The sequence below is a fragment of the Lissotriton vulgaris genome, chromosome 1_1 (genome assembly GCF_964263255.1).
Source record: "Lissotriton vulgaris chromosome 1_1, aLisVul1.2, whole genome shotgun sequence".
NCBI classification, from domain to species: domain Eukaryota; kingdom Metazoa; phylum Chordata; class Amphibia; order Caudata; family Salamandridae; genus Lissotriton; species Lissotriton vulgaris.
In genome coordinates this window covers 1629762479-1629781776 of record NC_141685.1, presented here as the reverse complement: position 1 = coordinate 1629781776, position 19298 = coordinate 1629762479, and the positions used below count along the sequence as shown (strand labels likewise).

Sequence of the window (19298 nt, the reverse complement as noted above, 5' to 3'; positions counted from 1 at the left end):
TTGGGTAGCATGAGCAGCTTCCCATGCGTTGTATAGTGTTCTGTCCTGCTTGTTCAAATTTGAAGTTACGATCCATTATCCAAGGGTCAGGAGTTATGAGAGCAGACTGGGGACCCCCAACCGTCGGGGAACGTTCCAAGAGAGTCTTCTGGAACAAGGCGAGGAACTTTGGATTATCTACCCATAATATCATGTCCTCTGGAAGAGAGTCCACTACACCCACTCTCACTAGACAAGCTGGTTTGTCTTTAGGACGTATGGTAACTTGCGCTAAAGGATAGGGCTTGACGTCCCCATGGACGCATCGAATATGAACCAGGGTGTCGGGAACATACTAGTTGGGGTGTACAAGGCGTTCTTGGACCACGGACTGTCTACACCCTGAGTCTAAAAGGGCTTTCACTATATTGTCATTTATCGTCATACTCACATAGAACGAGGTTCCCATCTCGGCGGAGTATAGAACTGTTTTTGGTAGATAACCCACTTCCATTGGTTCCTCTGTCTGTTGTTTCCGAGGACACAAGCGGGCGATGTGGCCCCATTCGCCACACTCAAAACACTGGGGCCCACGTGACATAGGGGATTCCATTCTCAAAGGTCTTGGTCTTATCGGTTCAGATATCATTTTTGTTTTCTTCTCGGGTTTAGCTGGTATCAAGTGCTTAGAATGTCTCTCTTGTTCCCAACCTGACCCACGAGGTTGAGCCCGGGCATAGTTGGCGGCCATTTCTATGGCTTGCTCCACCGTGAGACCCGAATGTTGTCTCAACCATCTCTAAGACCCATATGGAAGAGCCTCCTTGAATTGTTCCAAGTATTTTTTAGCCAGTATATCCTCTTTGGTACTGGTCTCGGGCTTCAGCCACTTGTCAGCCATCATTTTGAGTCTGAAAAATAGGGTCTTGGTTCTCACCAGGTGAACCCTTCTCCTTTCGGAACCGTACTCGGTATGCTTCGGGGTCTAACCCCAAGTTGTCCAGGATCACGTTTTAATTAGGTGGTAGGGAGCATTACCTACGGAATTAGCCACCTTCTACGCAAACTGGGCCTCTCCGGTTAACAATGGCGCCAGGAAAAAGGGCCACTTCTCTTCAGGCCATACCAGTGCTCTCGCCGCTAGTTTAGAATTCATAAGGAAGGCATCAGGGTCTTCACCATGTACATACTTTTGCAGGGCGATCCCTGTGGGGTTGGGCGCGTGTATTCTGTTCTCTAAAGGAGGTACGCCAGTTGGATTCGGTACATTCTTCTGCATGCATTCCAGTTGGGCAGTGATGGTATTTTTAAACAAGTCTCGGTCTGCCTGAGCCGCTGATAATTGTCTCTCTACTGCCCACTCCAGTTTTTCCTGCCCCTTGATAAGATGCTGAATTAGGGCGTCCATCTTGGGATCACAGATGGACTGGGATGGAGATCCCACTTCTGACACCACTTGTACTGGGGTAGGGTCTCGAGGGGAAGGAACTGAGTCAGAAGGCTGAAGTAACGCTTTCAAAGAGGGCTTTATTTTCAAATAAGCTTTCTTTCTCCTGCTTGAAAGTCTTATCCGGGCGAACTCGTCAGGCTCCGTTCTGACGCCCTTAGGAAAAGCAGGGAGTTCCAGCGATGACAGGGAGGTGTTGCAGCCAGAATGGTAATTTTCCAAACGACCTCCACACGATGTCCAGTGGTTACGCAAACACCAAAAAGGAAGGAAAGATAGAGAACAATCAATGGTACGTCGGGCGCGCTTTTACTTATGGGCCGAGAGTGAGGAAAACCACGTGCAAAGTGTATAATACAAAAACTGCTGTGTCGGTAGTGCTCGTGAAGTAGGGGTACAGGGAATCGAACACGCGGTTTATTTAAACAGTAGGCTGGCCACTCCAACCCGCAACTTTTCCCCGTACCTTTGTAAGCCACGCTCCTCCTGCGGGAGCGTGGACGTGCGATTCGCCGGAACGTTGGCCTCCTGGCTTGCTGGTCTCAGCTGGGCTAGTCGAGGCTTCGTCTTCTCCGTAGTTTCTTTGGTCCGCACTCCGTCTCCGATCCACAACGCCTTAGTCCTCCGGGAAAACGCCGTCCACTGTTTTCCGGGATCCTGCTCCTTTTGGCTCGATGACGCTCTGAATGGGCGGAGTCTCGTCTTCACTCCAGTCAGGTTTAAAGGTGTTGCGTCCTTTTTCTTCCTCGTATCCCCAATGATGCACAGAGTCCGCAGTAGCGGGCGGCCACTCCTCTGTAGAAAGGAAAGTAGGCTGCTGGATGGGAAGAGAAAGGGGCGAGAAGGGAACAGCTGACCACCAGTCACGGGAAATGGTCTTCTCCTCAGTCTTCATCCTCACAGGGACGTCCCGCCCTGTCACACTTGTACAAGGTTAAAAGATGAGCAGTGTTGAAAGGAGGGGACGTTGTTCCATGTCCATTCCACCTTTAATGTCAATGAACCTTTTAAGGTCTCTCCTGGAGACAGCTTATAGCTATCAATATATATATCAATATTTACAATATTTATGTCAAAATATTGCTTACTATTGGTTGGATTTCTTGTCACTATCATTTGCTGGCATCTTATTTGGTGTATTTCCTTCCTAGTCTTGCGCTTTCCCTACCGTCTATGATAACTTCTTTAACCCCTTCCATGCTGATGACGAACCCCAGCCGTCATGCACTACGGTGCTCGTGTGCTGATGACGGCTGGGGTTCGTCACGGCCCGCCCCTGTTCGTGTTGTTTACAGCACACCAGGGGAATCGCGGCCGCATGGAAGGGGTTAAAAGAAATGTTATTGTGTAACTTGTATCCTTCCCATGCTCACACTCCTTTTCTTTTGCCTTGAGCACTCTATTGGGAGCGCACGTTTGTTCTTGCAATCTCCCCATATGCAGCTTTCCTTCTCGCATTGCTTGCCCTCCTCTCTTTCAATGTTGCCACAAAAGCTTTACATGAATTCCCCCTTCTCCAGTCTTGTTTGGATTTTTTGTCATTCTTTATTTTTTATTTATTTATTTTTTGAACTTATATGGCGCAAACAGCTACCCAAAAAGGGTTTCCCGGCGCCTAAGAACACAGACAAAATGATGATAAACCGCAGTGGATATTTTAAAGACACTGGTCAAACAACCAGGTCTTTATCTCTTTCCGGAACCTGGTGAGACTTTGCTCCTTTCGAATATGGATAGGGAGGGTGTTCCAGATAGATGGGCCTAGGTAAGCAAATGATCTTCCTCCCATCCTGGCCAGTTTGAATCTAGGTACGCCAAATTTTTCAGCTGATTTTGAACGTAGATTTCTCTCTGGGATATAGGGAGAGGCCAGTGTTTGGAGGTATTTGGGTGCGGTACCAGTTTTGATTTTGAACATATAGTTCAACGCTTTGAACCTGATACGATTTTCAACCCTTAGCCAGTGCAGCTCACGTAGGTAAGGAGACACGCTGTTGTTCTTGGGTATAACACAGAGAAGTCGGGCTGCCGCATTTTGCACAAGCTGCAACCTCTTTGTGACTGCCTTGTTTGCACCCACATTTTTAATTTTTTAACTTTTAATTCGGCCCTCCTCCACCTCCTTTCCTCCCCGCACTAAGAGCCTTATTATGATGTTGGGTGGAGTTTCCTCTGCCCAACATCGTCTCGGTGAAGGGACCTACCAACCGGCAGCCAGTCGGTGGTCCTGACTGACTAAATAGGATGCGACTCAACACTGTTCAGTCGCACTCCTATACTTTACAATGGAAGCATGCATTCTGACTGGAAAGCATGCTCCCATTGTAAAAGTGCGAGGTGTAGTTTATCCCTGCACCCTATGGCTGGCTCCCCAAGGTGCAGGGATCAACAGAGGGGCACCATAGGTACCCCCTCTGCTACCAACCGGAGGCCCTGCAACAAAGGGGGCCCTGCTGGGGGCCCCCAAAGTCAAGTTCTGACAGCCTTTCTGTGTCAGAAGGGCTGGCACAGAAAGGCGATCTCCACCGACATCGTAATCCCTCGGGTGGAAAGAGCCGCTCTTGGGATTACTGAAAGCATTCCGACTGGTGGACGTGCTCTCCGAGCCTATCAGAAGCCAGTTGGAATGACCGGTCGCGTTCCTTTCTGACAGACTCCATCAGTATGGGTTGGTCGGAAAGTAATCCGACCGGCTGATAACACGGAGGGAACGGCTCTGACCGATGGTCGGAGCAGTTTCCAACCGCATCGTGATTGGCCTCTAAGTTGCACGTAAATCATGCCCGCAAATTTTCTCCCTCCCCTTAATTATTGCTCTCCCACCCCATCTTTTGGCGCCCTTTTTTTGTTCTTTAAAGTTTTTTTCCCTTTATATTTATTTATTTCTTGAAAGCGTGCATTTGCAGTTTGATGTTGCATTGCTCGTGTAAGAAAATGTCCTTTCCCACACATTTAGCTTTGTTTACTCTTCCCTGATTGAGGTGTGCAATCTTAGAAAAAGAAATCAAATTAATTTTTTTTTAAAACGGCAGTTGTCTCATGCATGGTGACACATGCATAAATGTGGTCAGGCCAGGACACTTTAGTTTCATGACCTATACGTATGCATACTTGGTGAGGCATGTACATGTTCACATTGTTTTTTTTGTTGTTTTCCTTTTTTATGCAACAGTTAATTGTTGGCAGCCAAGCGTTTTTTTCTTTTTGCTGAAAAGCAAAGCATTGGCAACAAACTTGTGCCAGGGAGGTGCAGAAACAGAAGCATTAAAGTTTTAGGAGGCTAAGGGTGTAGTCTGTAGCATATAACAGTAGGATACATCTGTTGATCCTAAATGACTGTTATGCAAGGAATCGATGTTCCTTCACCAATGTGCTCTGTGATGAAATAAAGGGCTGTGTGTGTTTTTTTCTATGTGTAGATTGTTTAGACTTTGCCCTATATGCCTCTATCTTGTATGGTAACAGTTGCACATTTTGTTTCAGTGGCACTGGTGCACCAACATTTGAGAATGTAACAATATCTTAAAAGTAGATATGAACATTAGACAGTGCCATTCAATAGCTCTACTTTTCTATGATAAATGTATTTGCCTCTTTCAGCTGTCGTTGTTTTAATCCTTCTTTTATGCAATTGCATTTGGATCTAACAATTCATCTATTACAATTGTATTTGTGGTGATCCTCTTTTTTTGCTCTGTTTCAGACCCCATCAGTGGTCCTTTGCATGAAGTCTTGTACGGTTGCTGTGATGGGTCTGCAATTGGAACAATGCAAAATGTGCCCCTGACCTTATAGAAGACCACTTGACTGAAGCTGTATCCAGTTCTGCATAAAGGTAAAAGTATGCTCATTATACTCTGATCAGTCAGTCCATCAAATCTACAGACTCTCACGCACTTCATATTTCTTTCCGTCCACAAACCCCTTGCTCTCTTCTCCAAAGGTCTTTCTCTCACTCCCTTACATTCGGCATAGAGCCCTCCTGTCCATCTATCTGTTGTCCTGCTGTAAACGTAATGCAATCCCATTGGTACCTTCCAGCTGTCTTCCTGTATTGCAATTTCCTTTCTTTTCCAAAATTCTGGCACGGCTACACTTCACTCATCTCCAATAAGAACTAATATTGAACAACCTTTTCAGTACATTTCAGTTTAGAGTCCAAGCACCACACTCAACTGAGGCTACCCTCGCACGTTTCAACCTTCACCATATCAGTTCAATCATTACTGTTTGTAGCTATTAGAATATGATTACTACCCATATGAGGGTTCTGAAGTTCTTTTCCTCATAATCGCCTTTCCTCTACCTTTTAACTTTTTGATTTCTGTACGCCCTTCAATTCTGTTGATCATCCTACATTTACAGCCTCCATAATGCCTGATGTATCATTGATTCAGCCCTTAAGTTGTTTGCTTCTTTTCTCTGTGACCGCTGTTGGTAGCACGAACTACCACATGGTCAACCCCCAAACCACTACTTGGGATATGCGTACCACAACAATCAGGTCTGGACCCTCTTTCTATCTCTATGTATCCTCTCTTTTGGTGCCATCATCTCCTCCTTTGGTTTCCTGTTACCATCTTCAATGCTGATGACACACAAATCTTTTTCTCGCTTCCAAATCTTACTCCCCAACTCCAAGAATATTTATCCAACTGACTTACTGCTATTCGCCTGATGGCAGCCAAAGAGGTTCTTCAGTCTGGACTCTCCAAATCCAGAGGTCCTCTATTTTCTTTTATCCCCTGCACCTGTACCCTGGTCCAACTTAATCCTATTTCCCCCAGACTTGCTGTCCTTTGCTTCCTCTATCAGAAACTGTGGCTTTCTCTTTAATCCATTAGTGCCTGTAGAGTCCTTTATTACCGCCTCATGCTAAATATTTGTAGAATCTGTCTATTGACTCAACTTCACATATCTAAAGCACCAGTCAGCTTGTTTGAACTTTAATGTAATTAATGATGTAATAGTCTAGAAGTGGAACTCCCAAGAACCCTCTCCTCCCACTGCATAACGTTCCTATATTGCCAACAGAACCCTAAACAACCACTGGCTTACTTCTGCTTGTTACCATCATTTAGTCAGGTTTTCTGCAGAAAATGGATCTGCTGCCAATTGCTGATATTGGCATTCAAGACTATAAATAATGTATTACCTCACAGCATTTGTAACTCCATTACGTATTAACGGAGTAACTACCACTTCTCTAGCAAACTTTGTACTGTTTAATTCTGAAAAATCCTTTTTCAAGACAGCCCACACTTGTATACCTAATTTTCTGCAAAGGTTGGATACAAATATAAACAGTGGCTGTTGGTGAAATATTGAGTCACGGAGTCAGCAGAAACAAAAGGGATTTGTCTACCGTCTTAGAGTATAGTACATGAGCCATTGCGCTGCTGTAACTTTATAATTGTTATTCATATATCTACTTATGTGGCGTTCTCTTTTCCAAACCTTGAGATGTAGGTGATTGGAAAAGACACATTACTGTGTAAATGGAGAAAGCCATTCCTAATGTTGTACAGTACCTCGCAATGTACATGATATATTTGTAATCTATGTGAAGGACCGTTGTTCTATATCTCTGCAGGACTTGTGTAGGCAGAGGTGATGAATGGATTCAGAATTTCAGTAAGAAGGCAGACTTCATGGGCCTTATGGTATTGTTCCTGTACCACAAATCAACCTCGGTTTTTGTGTGTTCTGCATAATTTATTAAAATTATAATTTGTTTAGTCTTGCTGACGTGCTTAAAGTATAATGCACTATCACAATAAATTAGACGGGTCAGGCAGAGTAGAATCTGAAATTGGGATGGAATTAGAGTACAGTAACCCTGCAGGTTTGGCTGGGGGCGAGGTCTTTATTATGGGCAGTGAAAGCTTTAAATGTTGAAACCTTTACTTTTCTTCTGGATTGTAGGTAGCTGTGCCTCATCACCATGTTCTGGAAGTTTGATTTGAACACCACGTCGCACATTGACAAGCTTCTGGATAAAGAAGATGTAACTCTGCAGGAGCTGATGGATGAAGATGACATCTTACAGGAGTGCAAGGCGCAAAACCGCAAACTGCTGGAATTCATCTGTCGGCAGGAGTGCATGGAGGAGTTGGTGCACCTCATCACTCATGAGCCTCCCGAGGAAATGGAGGAGAAAGTCCGCTTCAAGTACGTAGGCTAGATCTGGAGCTCTGCTTGGGCTCGGCCAAGTGGAAATGAATCCTTCTCAGACTCTTTATTAAAATCGCTGTTGCATTTCAAAACAGTGACCCCACATTAAATAATTAAATGCAGACTTCACTTCAGGCTGATTACACCAGTGGCAGGAGGCCGAAAGGTTTACTTCGGGTGATAAGCAAAAAAATGTGCTTCACTTTAATGTAGAAAACTATAATTCTATAAAGCGAGTGCCCACATGTGGAATTTCAAAAACTTAATTTGTAGGAGTCTGTGGCCCTTTTGTTCACCTTTTAAAATCCCTGCTTCTAATAGAATGTTATGTTAATTCCTTAATCAAGGGAATGCGAGGTTTGGATTTGTTTTGACTTTTTTAGTACACCTAAAAGGATCAAAGATGGTCCTGTAGTCTAGGATGTTGAAAATAGTGTGAATGGGTGGTGTGTGTTCAGCTTTTCTGAGACACCAGAAGTGCAACATGTGCTTGAACTCTTTGTACAGGTTGTACTTCAGGACTCAGTAAGAGAAGATGGGTGGTGGTGTGTATGCAGTAGTATTCGGTAGGAGAGTGTGGATGAGGAGAACACATGCAGAATAACTTTTAGAAGTAGAAAGTGATTGTTTTTTGTTTTTAGAACTCCTCTGTTGGTTGTACTAATGCTTCTTATTGGCCATACCTTAATATTAATATGCACTATTGAATGGCCATGATTTTAGCTTTAAGTACATTGAAAATGTGATTTATACTTTGCATTTAAGGATGTCTCTGAACTGTGAATTTCCTTTGAACTCAGACTCGGGAATTAGGTTAATTTAGAGGCTGTGCCCGGTAACTTAGGCTCAGATTGTGAGTTTTTCTGGATTTTGGCGTTGGGATACTGGGGAACGGAATTTCCAGTTCTGGACAGTATCCTTGCACCAAAATTTGATTTGGTGACCCAGAAATACTGGAACCTTCTACAATGTCTTTCCCAGATTCTGCGAACAAATGCTTTGACATTTTCAGGCCTACTAATAGCGGCTGAAAAATATCAGTGGGAGGCTGGTGGCATTAGGTTGGTAATAGGCATTGTGTCCAGCCCCTCCCCACCAGATTCCTACCCCCTTAACGATACTGCAGGTGTCTGGTGGAGACCAGGATGTGCTCCTGCCTGCAGCCCCAGCAACAGTTTTACTAGGTGCTCCACAACTGGTAAAACCATACCTGTTTTAGTGGGCCAAAGAAGCTGGATCCATAGGCTCCGGCCTAATTGGAAAAGCCAGAGTCCGCATCCTCCTCGAGTTAATGCTCCAGGAGGACTAACACCATTCATAATGAGGTCCTCCGTGTAGACCTCTTGTGCTTCTGTATGTCCCTTCATATGCCGGGTTTGGAGTTGTTTCTTATTTCTTTCTCCAAGACAATTGACTTTTTTACGCATCTGTTACTCCCAAACTGAGCCTTGAGTTTATTTCTTTGTATAGGTTGTACTCCCTCAGAATTTTTGGTGTGTTGTGTAGAACAAACACTCTGTAGTATTTTGTGTGTGTTTTTTGTGTGGATCCGATGCACCAAGCAGCTTACTCGCTGTGCATGTCAGCGCACGGTGTGCACTCAATCACATACCCCTGCTTCAGTTTTAGAGTTCTATTCTGGGCATGGTGTGCACTCTTAAACGTAGCCCTCCTTTTCAAAGGGCAGCCAGTCACGCGGGATCTGTCTCTTTTCTATTGCCTTTGCCTTTATTCTGCTTTAATGAGAACACAATTTCAGTACCAATACTTTGCTCTCTTGTATGGTCAACTTTAAGCATGGGTTTCAAGCAGCCGTGACTCTGCCCTCTGATCACGGATGCTGTGGGAGAAGTGTGTTATAGCCCCTTCAGCTTCAGCAAAGTCTGCTGATGTGGGTGCTGCTCTTAGACATAAGAAACAGCTGTTAAAACAACTGTGCTTCAGTCTAGTTCCGTATCCTGCTACCTTAGCCTAGTAGGTTGAATCTTTAAAGGCATGAGGGTTTAAAGCAGAGTTAACATTAAAGTTCTGATATTGCTGCCAGTGCCATTGCTGGAGCAGGAGGAGGACCACCACGACAGGCAGTACACGTGTTCCTGGTCCCTTGTGAATGCATTTGAAAAAGAGGCAAGCTTTTTTTTCTTCCTTTCTTTCTTGCAGTACATACTGGGCCCCAATCCTCCCTTGCACACAGTGAGTTCAGCAGAGTTGTTTGAGCTAGCCTTATCAGTGACTCGAAAATATTTTCTGTCCTTGAATCAGTTGTCTGAGTGCCTGATATATCTAGACAATCAATGGCCGTGTGGCTACTCGTGCTGCCACAGTGCAGGAGCGATATTCAGCAGATGACCAGCTTGTAATGCAAATGTTGTCATCTTTCATCGTGGGACTTGCAGAGGAGAATGCTTGGTATCCTGCTGTGCTTTACAGGATTTCTTGTAGCCATTTTTTTCTGCTTTAAATGAACAGCTGTGAACTTCCTTAAGCAAACTCAGGTGTATGATTTTCATTTTATGTTGAGTTAATAATTTTATGACAATATCATACACAATTAGCGATTCCCAATAAGCAACGTTCTGAAGCGGAGATTACTTGTTTGATGTGACCGTTGTGCAAATTCCTTCTGTTTCATGCTGTTAATACTGCATGGTAAATTTGTAATGTTTACATTAAAAAACATGCAGGAAGTATGGGCCTAGGAGGTTGGTGGTAGGTGGAGGTGTGTACAGTTATACTTGCAGGATCATTTTTGATGTAGTCTTAAACATCACAACATGAAACCTGAGTAAATATATACACACTCCGTAACCTAACAGTAGCCTCAAAGGCTACTGAGTTATTTACAACCTCCCTCTAAAGTTGAGTTCTCTATCACCACATTGCTTTCTAGTTATCAAAAAACTTTATTCAACAGTTAAATCATAAAAGCATCACAAAACATGCATTTGCAATATAACATCTTTTAAAATACATTGGAATAAATATTTAAAAAGTTTAAGAAATAAACTCCACAAGACTAATGTTGAATGTTCCTTAAAATAGGGGATAGAAAAGATATTTACAATAAGTATTGACAACATATTGTTTACCCATAATCCTTTACTCATCACAGTCAGTCCCATCCTCATGTATTTTACATCAACCCATACTACTAACAATTTACTTCCAATCGAATTACCCATGCCCATTTTAAATACTTTGCCATGGCAATAGCAATTGGAACGCTGGGATCAGTACATAATATTTTCAACGCCTTATGTTTTCGGGAGCCAATTAATCGACATATTGGTTTTACCCATTTATCCTGCGGCGCAGTATATAAGGGACAGAAAAACAGAAAGTGACTTATGGATTCTTTTTTGTCCCTACATTTAGGGCATTTGTCATCATTCTTCTCTGCCCAACTTGCGGTAAAAGACCTTATGGGGAGGGTGCCTGCCCTAAATTGAAAATAAAGTTTAGGATCTAATGGTTTCTCAATAGCGTCCCAATATGGTTCCAATACTAGGTACTCCTTGAATTCTAGAAATCGCTCTGTCAGATGAGATGAGGAACTCATGGCATATTTCTCTGAGTTGACCATATTCCAATATATCATCTTCATTTCCTTCTTAGAAGGGAATACAGCATTTATTGGGTCATCCCACAGTTCAATCAAACCCATTCTTCCTAACAGAGATCTAATTGCTTTTAGCCAGCTAATTTTATGAAAGCGATCCATCTCTCTTATTTCCGTAAAACCTGGAGCATAGTGATGCAATTCCTCGGTGGTTCATATTCTGCGCCAATATAATATTAGTCGGAGAGTGGCCAGATCTTGCACTGCTCTTTTACCAAGATCCAAAAACAGAGGAATTAAAGGGGTACTTTGGGGGACATAGGTAGCTTTTCTTAGAAATTCCTTTTCTAGTGATGTCAGGTGCTTTAAATTTGCAAACCCCCATAGTTCGGCCCCATAGAGAACAGAGCTTAAGACTTTCATCCCATAGATCTCGAGTAGTGGTCTGATAGGCTTAGTAAGGGAAGATTTAAATCTTTTAAGAAGAATGCCCGCTTGTTGTTTGTGCCTTAATATAGTCATATCTAGCTGGCTATTCCAGCACATATCACTCTGCAAGTTGACCCCTAGATAAGTAAAGGCGTCAACCTGTTCTAGGGGGCAATTATCCATATATATGTTTCCCTTAAAACGCTTAGTTGACTTAGGGCATTTGGGTTCAGTAAGGACCATAAGATTTGTTTTAGCGGTGTTTATTTCGAGCCCGCGCAGCCGGCAGAATCCGTAAAGCGGTGAAGTGCCTGTTGAAGGCCGCTTGGCGTCTTTGACAATATCAGAGTGTCGTCCGCGAACATAAGGTTTGGGACGCGCTCTCCAGCCATCACTGGGGCATCAGTAGGAACCAGGGAAAGGTAGTCTGCCGTCCCGTTCACGAAGAGTGATAACAGGGTAGGCGCCAAAACGCAACCCTGCCTCACTCCCTGCTCGACAGGGAAGGCTTCCGTCACTTCACACTGTTTACCCCATCTGACTCTAGCATAGGTGCCCTCGTGTAAGCAGACAACCAAGGTCAACAGTTCCGGGGCCATTCCTAGATCCTCCAGCACTTTCCAGAGTTTTCTTCGCGGAACAATATCGAACGCCGCCCTAAGGTCGACGAATACCGCATATAATACCCCTTTTTCCAGGACAACTGTTCGCCAATATAGGACAACAAATCGAAAGACCTGGTCTATCGTACTGGTCCTAGGGCGGAAGCCGGCCTGTAATGGACTCAGGATACCCCCCTCGTCCATCCAGTCCTAAATCTTTCCCAGAACCAGACGACACATTATTTTTTGTATGGAATCAATCAGGCTAATAGGCCTGTAGTTGCCCGCTAGGGACTCATCCCCTTTTTTGTAGACCGGGACAATTTCAGCTCCCTTCCATGGATGGGGAACAGCCATCCCCTGGGCGGATAGATAGGCGATGTATAATCGCCACCTCGCCATATCACTTGGGTATAGATCCGCGGGTATACAGTCCATCCCTGGGGCACGCCCCTCCGTTACAGAGTTCAGGGCTCTATCCACATCCCCTAAACTAAAAACAATCCCTTTATAAAGTTTAATACCAAAAACCGCATTACTTGGATTACATTCTGTTTGCATACTGGGGCTTAAAATACTCAATCCAAGAGTTTTTGGGGATATTGTTTTGCGGGCTATTTGTACACCCACCTCCTTCCCATTTATAGGTATCCCAAAATAGCTTCTGGTTTTTAGACTGACACGCTCCTTTAAGATCCTGCCACATTTGATCTTCCTATTGTCTTTTTGCCCGACAGATGATGTTTCTATAGTTACATCGGGACGCTTTTATTATCACAGGATTCCTAGTTTTTAGTGCTAGGCCCAGCTCAGCCCTAGCTTCCCTACATAATTTGTTGTACCACTTCTCCGGTTTTTTCCTTACTTTTACTCTGGCAGTACAAGGCTTACAAAAGTGGGTTTTGAGATTCGAAAAGAGGTCAGCATGGTCTTCTCCAAATGGTCTATACTTCATCTCATTATCACTTGGCCCTATTTTGCCAAGCACCTTATCTATACTATCTTTAATGGCGTGTAGTGTTTCTGGTTGGTTGATCACTATACACCACTTTAGGTGACGCTCATCATTTGCCAAGATTGTTTCCGGGACGAATAGTTCTTCAGACATATCTACCATTCCCTCTTGTCCTAATCTAAATAGTGCTGTCAGGGGGTTGTGGTCACACTCTACACGGGTTTTCACCTCCATATCCACAAGAGAGTGCCAAAGCTTCAGGTGAACAAGCAGATAATCAATTTTACTTGACCTTATGCCATTTTCATACGTTTTTTAGGTCTCGCCTGTCGATGCGCATGCGCATCGAGCAAGCGAGAGTATTGGGACTTATCCACTCTTTATCCACTGCAAGGAATCGTGGCGATTCCTTGCAGTGCCCGTGACTTTTAAGCTCAATGCGCATGCGCATTGAGCTTAAAAGCGCGTGCACGTCCGTCTTGGTTTACCCGCTCCGCCCCCTCCCCTTCCCGCCGTGTCGCATTTCTCCTCCCCCCTCCCCTCTCTTCCCTCCGTCTTGTTTGTTATTTTACCCGCTCCGCCCCCTCCCCTTCCCGCCGTGTCGCATTTCTCCTCCCCCCTCCCCTCTCTTCCCTCCGTCTTGTTTGTTATTTTACCCGCTCCGCCCCCTCCCCTTCCCGCCGTGTCGCATTTCTCCTACTTCTACCGTGAGGTGAGTACGATTTGTTTCATGCTTCTACACGGAGGCACTGCTACTTTTACTTATGGCATAGGCGGGCTGACGTGTTATAACGATTGCCGTTTGCTACTGAACACCGTCAAAGTCGCTCCAAACGTGTCCTGTGTGGGTCACAACAAGACACTTTCATGAGCGTGTGTTTTCTGCTTTGCATGCTGGTTAAATTAGGCAGTCGGCTTTAGCAAGCGCATGCAGCCTTTTAACTTTTCCTGAGGGCTCATTCTTGTTCAGTGTTCCCATGATGGGCTCCCGAGATCCGCCTGGACCTGCCAGTGTTGTAATGCCGCGTCGGTCTTGGTTGCATCGACGTGCGGTGTGTGTGTGCGCGCAGCTGACGTCACTGGTCCTGGGCCTCCTGCACTGGCAGCGTAATGTCGCCACCCGCAAGGGAGGCACCGTGCAGCTGTTGGCATGGTGCCGCGAACCTCACTGAAAGCGTTAAATACTGCGCATGTCTAGTGGTGCTCATTCAAAAGGATACGTTGCAAGCATACTAGAGTTAAGCGCTTCTTTCGGTTTTTTCGTTTTCCTCAGCACGAAGAAGAAACGTGCTTTTAGGGAGCATTAACCTTTTATGAAACCTAGATGCTTTATTATGTATGTGACTTTGCGACTTTCTTGGCCGCTAGCTGATCAGACTTTATTTTCAGTGGCATTGGCCTACTGTACGTCACCCAGCCCACTTTTTAACATCTACACCGCCGGCGGTGCGTGTAAGTAAAGAGGAGTTAACATTCAGGGCATGTCATCTCACTCTGAGCGGTGCATTGGAGTTCTGTCACTGTGAGTTGAACCCCGTGACGTGTGGGGTTTCAAATGGAACCAATTTTCCCTGCAACAGCACGAATCCTTTCAGTAGGGTTTCCCTTTATCGGATATTTAAAAACGCCTGCTGTGACGGCGTATAGAATGTATTTAATGAGCTGAGAGGTTTATTAATAGATCTTCGGAGTGAGACCATTATTTCTAATTAGTTATTAACCTTTAAATCCCTTATAAGGCAGGTGACCTAATACATTTCACGTCTCATTCGCTGTTCAAGTAATGTGTTTTTAGAGTTGCCGATCTGTGCTACCCCGATGAGGATGTTTGCAGAACCTCATGTGCTAATTTTCACTTTGTTAAACGCTTTCCATCTACGCTATTTCCTGTTCTAATTTCCTGTAATTACTAGCACCCTCACCCTCACCCTCACCCTCACTCACCCTCACCCACCCTCTCACTAACCCTCACTCACCCTCACTCACCCTCACTCTCACTCACCCTCAACCCCTCACCCTCACTCACCCTCAACCCCTCACTCACCCTCACTCACCCTCACCCACCCTCACCCTCACTCACCCTCACTCACCCTCAACCCCTCACCCTCACACAGTGCAATAGGTCTCGGAGCATTTGAGTTAAAGCTTTTAGAAATGTTTATGGCTTTTTTTTTTTTAATTCTTTAGCATTGGCTACAGGAAACAAAAATGCTAAAGATTTACAAAAAAACCCATAAACAATTCTAAAAGCACTAACTCTAATGCTGCGAGACCTATTGCATTTCCAATGCTTGTTCCCCCTTCCTATCTGAAGGTGTCCGACCATTTGCGGCTCGCAGTTGATTACCTAGGCAAAACCCATTCAAGTGCAATGCAGCCTCCGTCCATTTAACTACTGGGCTAGCCTCAAGTTGGGGTACACCCCATCTAAAATCTTCATCTTCTGACAGGTTTAGATCTTCCAGTCCCAGGGGTTCGAAAGTTGTATTAAAATCACCCGCAATTAGCGGCAGTACACCATCTGGCAAAGATTCAATCAATGATTCTATCACCGTTAACACCTCTGATTTTTTCCAACCGGGTACTCCTCTAGCATAAGCATTAATAATGTCAATTTTTAGGCTACCCGTGAAACTAAGCCTAACTGCAATGATATCACAGTGCCTGACTGGGAGCAATTAGATATTACAGCTTAAGTACTGTTTAACCCAGATTACCATGCTTCCATTGGTCGTCCCTTTTTGCCCTCTTACCGCAGGAGCATAAAAATTCAAGTAACCTGGTCTAAATACCGGTTCAACGGACCAGGTCTCCTGGAAGAGGCAAATATCAAATGTATCAATGAAACTTAACCAGCATGGAAACTATAGCTTGGGACCCATACCCGCCAAGTTCCATGATATTAACGATGTCAAGCTACCTTTGGAGCGAGGCCCTCCATCTATTACGTTCCTTACTACAGTGGGACTAGAGTGCAGCAACACATTAGGATCGATAAGAGGTGAGGGGCTTACACTGTAAACAGTTATCTGGGGAAGGAGCTTGCCCCCGTTCTTTAGGTTAGTAACAGTACCATTGTTGGCCTTATACCTCTTCCCACCTGCCACTGGGCTTACATTTACTTTCAATTGTCCCTCACTTCCAGCTGCATATTCATTGAGCGATCTTATTATGCTCATATTATAACTCCACTCCTGTGTTTGATGTCAATCACAATCCTCTAATCCCGATAAGACTGAAAACCTGTTATATAACCTTAAGCCCCGTGCAGCCCGATGACTACCTGCCTCATTCCATAAGAAGGGTTCTCTACGTGGATCCTGTACTGGCACATAAAAATAAGTCAGTGGAAGTGTTTGAATCCGGGACCTTGGGTCTACTTGCGGCCAATTGCAAATATATTCAACACATCTCCTTTCCCTAAAATTAATGACAACACAATTGCCCCCAACTATCTTTATGCTTCTGCCCACCCAGTTTACCCTTAAGTAGAATCTCCGCATGTATATGGGTTGGCAAAGGCCGATTTGCATTGAACCAGAAAATACACTTATTTTTTTTATTCCATATGTGACTCCCTCTTTCCCTGCTCTAGTGGTGGAACCCCCGCTAATATTACCACATAAGGGGCAGACTCAGGGTGGAGTTCTATGGATAACAGATTAGGTACTACATGGTCTGGGGGGTTGCTAAGCAATGGGCGAGGATGCACTACTGATTTGCTAGTCTCCACTTTTTTGTCCCTAGCTATCCCAACAGGTTGAGTAATCCCTTCAGTGTTAGATACAGGGATTGTAGCGCTGGGGGGTTCGGGTGTTTTTACTACCGAGCTAATACTGCCTCTTGGCAAAACATTGAGAGTTACACCTCCAGCCGTTTGTCCTGCCAAGTTTGGCTGTGTTGAGTGAGCCACTCCCCCACCTCCCCATCATCTTCTGGGCTGATGCCATCGAAAGTTCCAGGCATAGCAGTCTAGACTCAATACAGTCCAGTCTCTCATATATCGGGTGGATTGATTTTTCCAAGATAGTTTCCAACTTTTTCCAAAACAGGACGCCCGGCTGATCCGATAAATCACCCTCCGTGTTTGGCTGGGGAGTTGCCTCTATATTAGCTGGACTCGGCAATTTGGGACAGTCTGTGGTGCTAGATGTGGCATTCTCCTTGGCCCCCAGATCTTTTCCCTTTTCCCCTTTTTTTCCAAAGCTTGTGCTTGTCCTTGCACCCCTGGGCGTTTGCTTTTTGGTGCCATACACTTTGGCTGCGGTGCTGCGACCTTTTTTACATTACTTGCTGACCTAGTCTTGATACTGGAGGAGGTCGGCTTTTCCGGAGGAATACTTTGGTTTTGCAGCGTGAATCTTTCTGGATTCACTATGCTGTGCATTATTCTGCGGTCTTGTGGTTGGGTCCGGAATCGTAGTCTTTTCTTTTTTTTTTTTTTTTTTTTCGTAGCCCAGGTCGGCGTCGATGTCCCACCTTTTGGTGTATTTCCGGTGACGTCGGCGCGCTTCCTGCGGAAGCACCCACTCTTGGGCGCCATCTTCAGATTCTTTTTTCCGCGGTTGGGTCTGGATCGTTCCCGAGAGGGCTCCAGACATTTTTGAAGAAAGAAGAAGAAAACACGCAGTTTTTGGACGAAAAACATTAGAGAAGACTTCAGGAGACTACATCATCGAGAAGATCGACGAAGGAGGGAAGGAAGTTCAAGAACTTAGCATTTCCATCGAGGAATGCGAGCGCAGGGGCCCCCCTGAACGCATGAGATGTACAAGACTCCTTTCAAGTTGCCACCACAAGTACGCGCAGAAGGACCAGCACCCTGTTTGCAACCTCTGCCTACCGGTAGACCACGAGAGCAGAGACTGCTACGCCTGCTCCGCCTTTACGCCGAAAACTCTTCGAGTTCGAGCGAGACAGAGTAGCCAACGCCACGATGCAGGGCAAGGGCCAACCTCCATCCCTTCGAGACTTGGGCCTATCTTCAAACGAAGAAGACAACAACGCCGCCGAAGACGACGGCTACACGGTCGTAGAGACCGATATTACGAAGACTCCAAAGAAGGTAGGAGACTCTATGGCCCCTAAAGCCCCGAGAGACCAAGAGTCTCGAAAGATCGAGGGAAAATCCTCGAAAGTGCCGGCGCCGAAAGCTTCGGCGCCCACACCTAAACCCAGGCCCAGCAGATCCCCTGAGAAGGAGTCCCCGGCGCCGAGAGCTGAAGAACAGCTAAAGCCGTCGAAAAACGTCTCTGAAAAGGAACGTCCGACGCCGAGGGAGAAGGACCCAAAAGAGGCCCCAGTGCCGACGCCGAAGATAAGCTCTGCGTCGAAGGTTTGGCGCCGAATTTACAGCCGAAGAGACCGGCCGAACCATTGGACGCAGATCTGGCTGCCGAAATGGAGAAGTAGAGGCGTCTCGAAGCCGAGATGGAAAACATCCTGCAACGAAAAAAGGATTTCGACGCCAGGATGAAAGACTACATAATCCCGACGGAGCCCAAGCCACAGGTGCACGAGGTGGTCGAGGAGGAAGAGGATGAAGTGGAGTAACAGTCGGAGAATGTCAAAACATTCGACGAACCGGACGAAGACGAGGCTGCCTTAGAGTACTATGAGGAGGACGACGACCGCAGGATGCTCCTGGGTTCGGCGACCTCGGAAAGCCAGGAGATCGACTGGCAAGAAGTCGACACAGAGTCCTGAAGAAAGCGTCGACACGTATCCTTCGAGGCCTTCGCCGCCAGATGACATTGGGGTGGGTTGTACAACAGTCATCAGAAATGCAGCGGCTGTCTTCAAGGTGAAATTCGACGAAGAGCAGCAGAAGGCCGACTTCCTCCTCGAGACATTGCTCCCCACACAGACCAGGAGCCAGTACCTGCCAATGCTGGAAAGTGTCATGGCACAAGGGAAAGAAGCCTTCAAGGAGCCGGCTACATGCAAGGCAGTCACCCCAAGGACTGAAAAGAAGTATAAACATTCATCCAAGGACCCAGCCTATATCTGGAGAAGTGTGGCTCACTGGTTAGAGGAGGCAGACCTGGAAGCAGAGGTCAGCCCGGGACCAGGGTTCAATTCCCGGACTCGACAATTCTCGCTCCGGTGCCTACTCGATTCACGGGTTCACACTCTGCGACTCTGGGCAATAGC

General features: G+C 45.6%; 1 protein-coding gene across 1 annotated transcript in view; it reads left to right on the top strand.

The window, feature by feature from the left end:
• Positions 1-19298, top strand: part of PPP6R2 (protein phosphatase 6 regulatory subunit 2) — an 876013-nt gene that overhangs the window by 189201 nt on the left and 667514 nt on the right. Inside the window, exons 3-4 of the mRNA XM_086918845.1 lie at positions 5130-5261; positions 7352-7597. Of these exons, the coding sequence (XP_086774971.1) occupies positions 7371-7597 (227 nt within the window). The 5' untranslated portion in view covers positions 5130-5261; positions 7352-7370. The remainder of the gene's footprint in view (positions 1-5129; positions 5262-7351; positions 7598-19298) is intronic.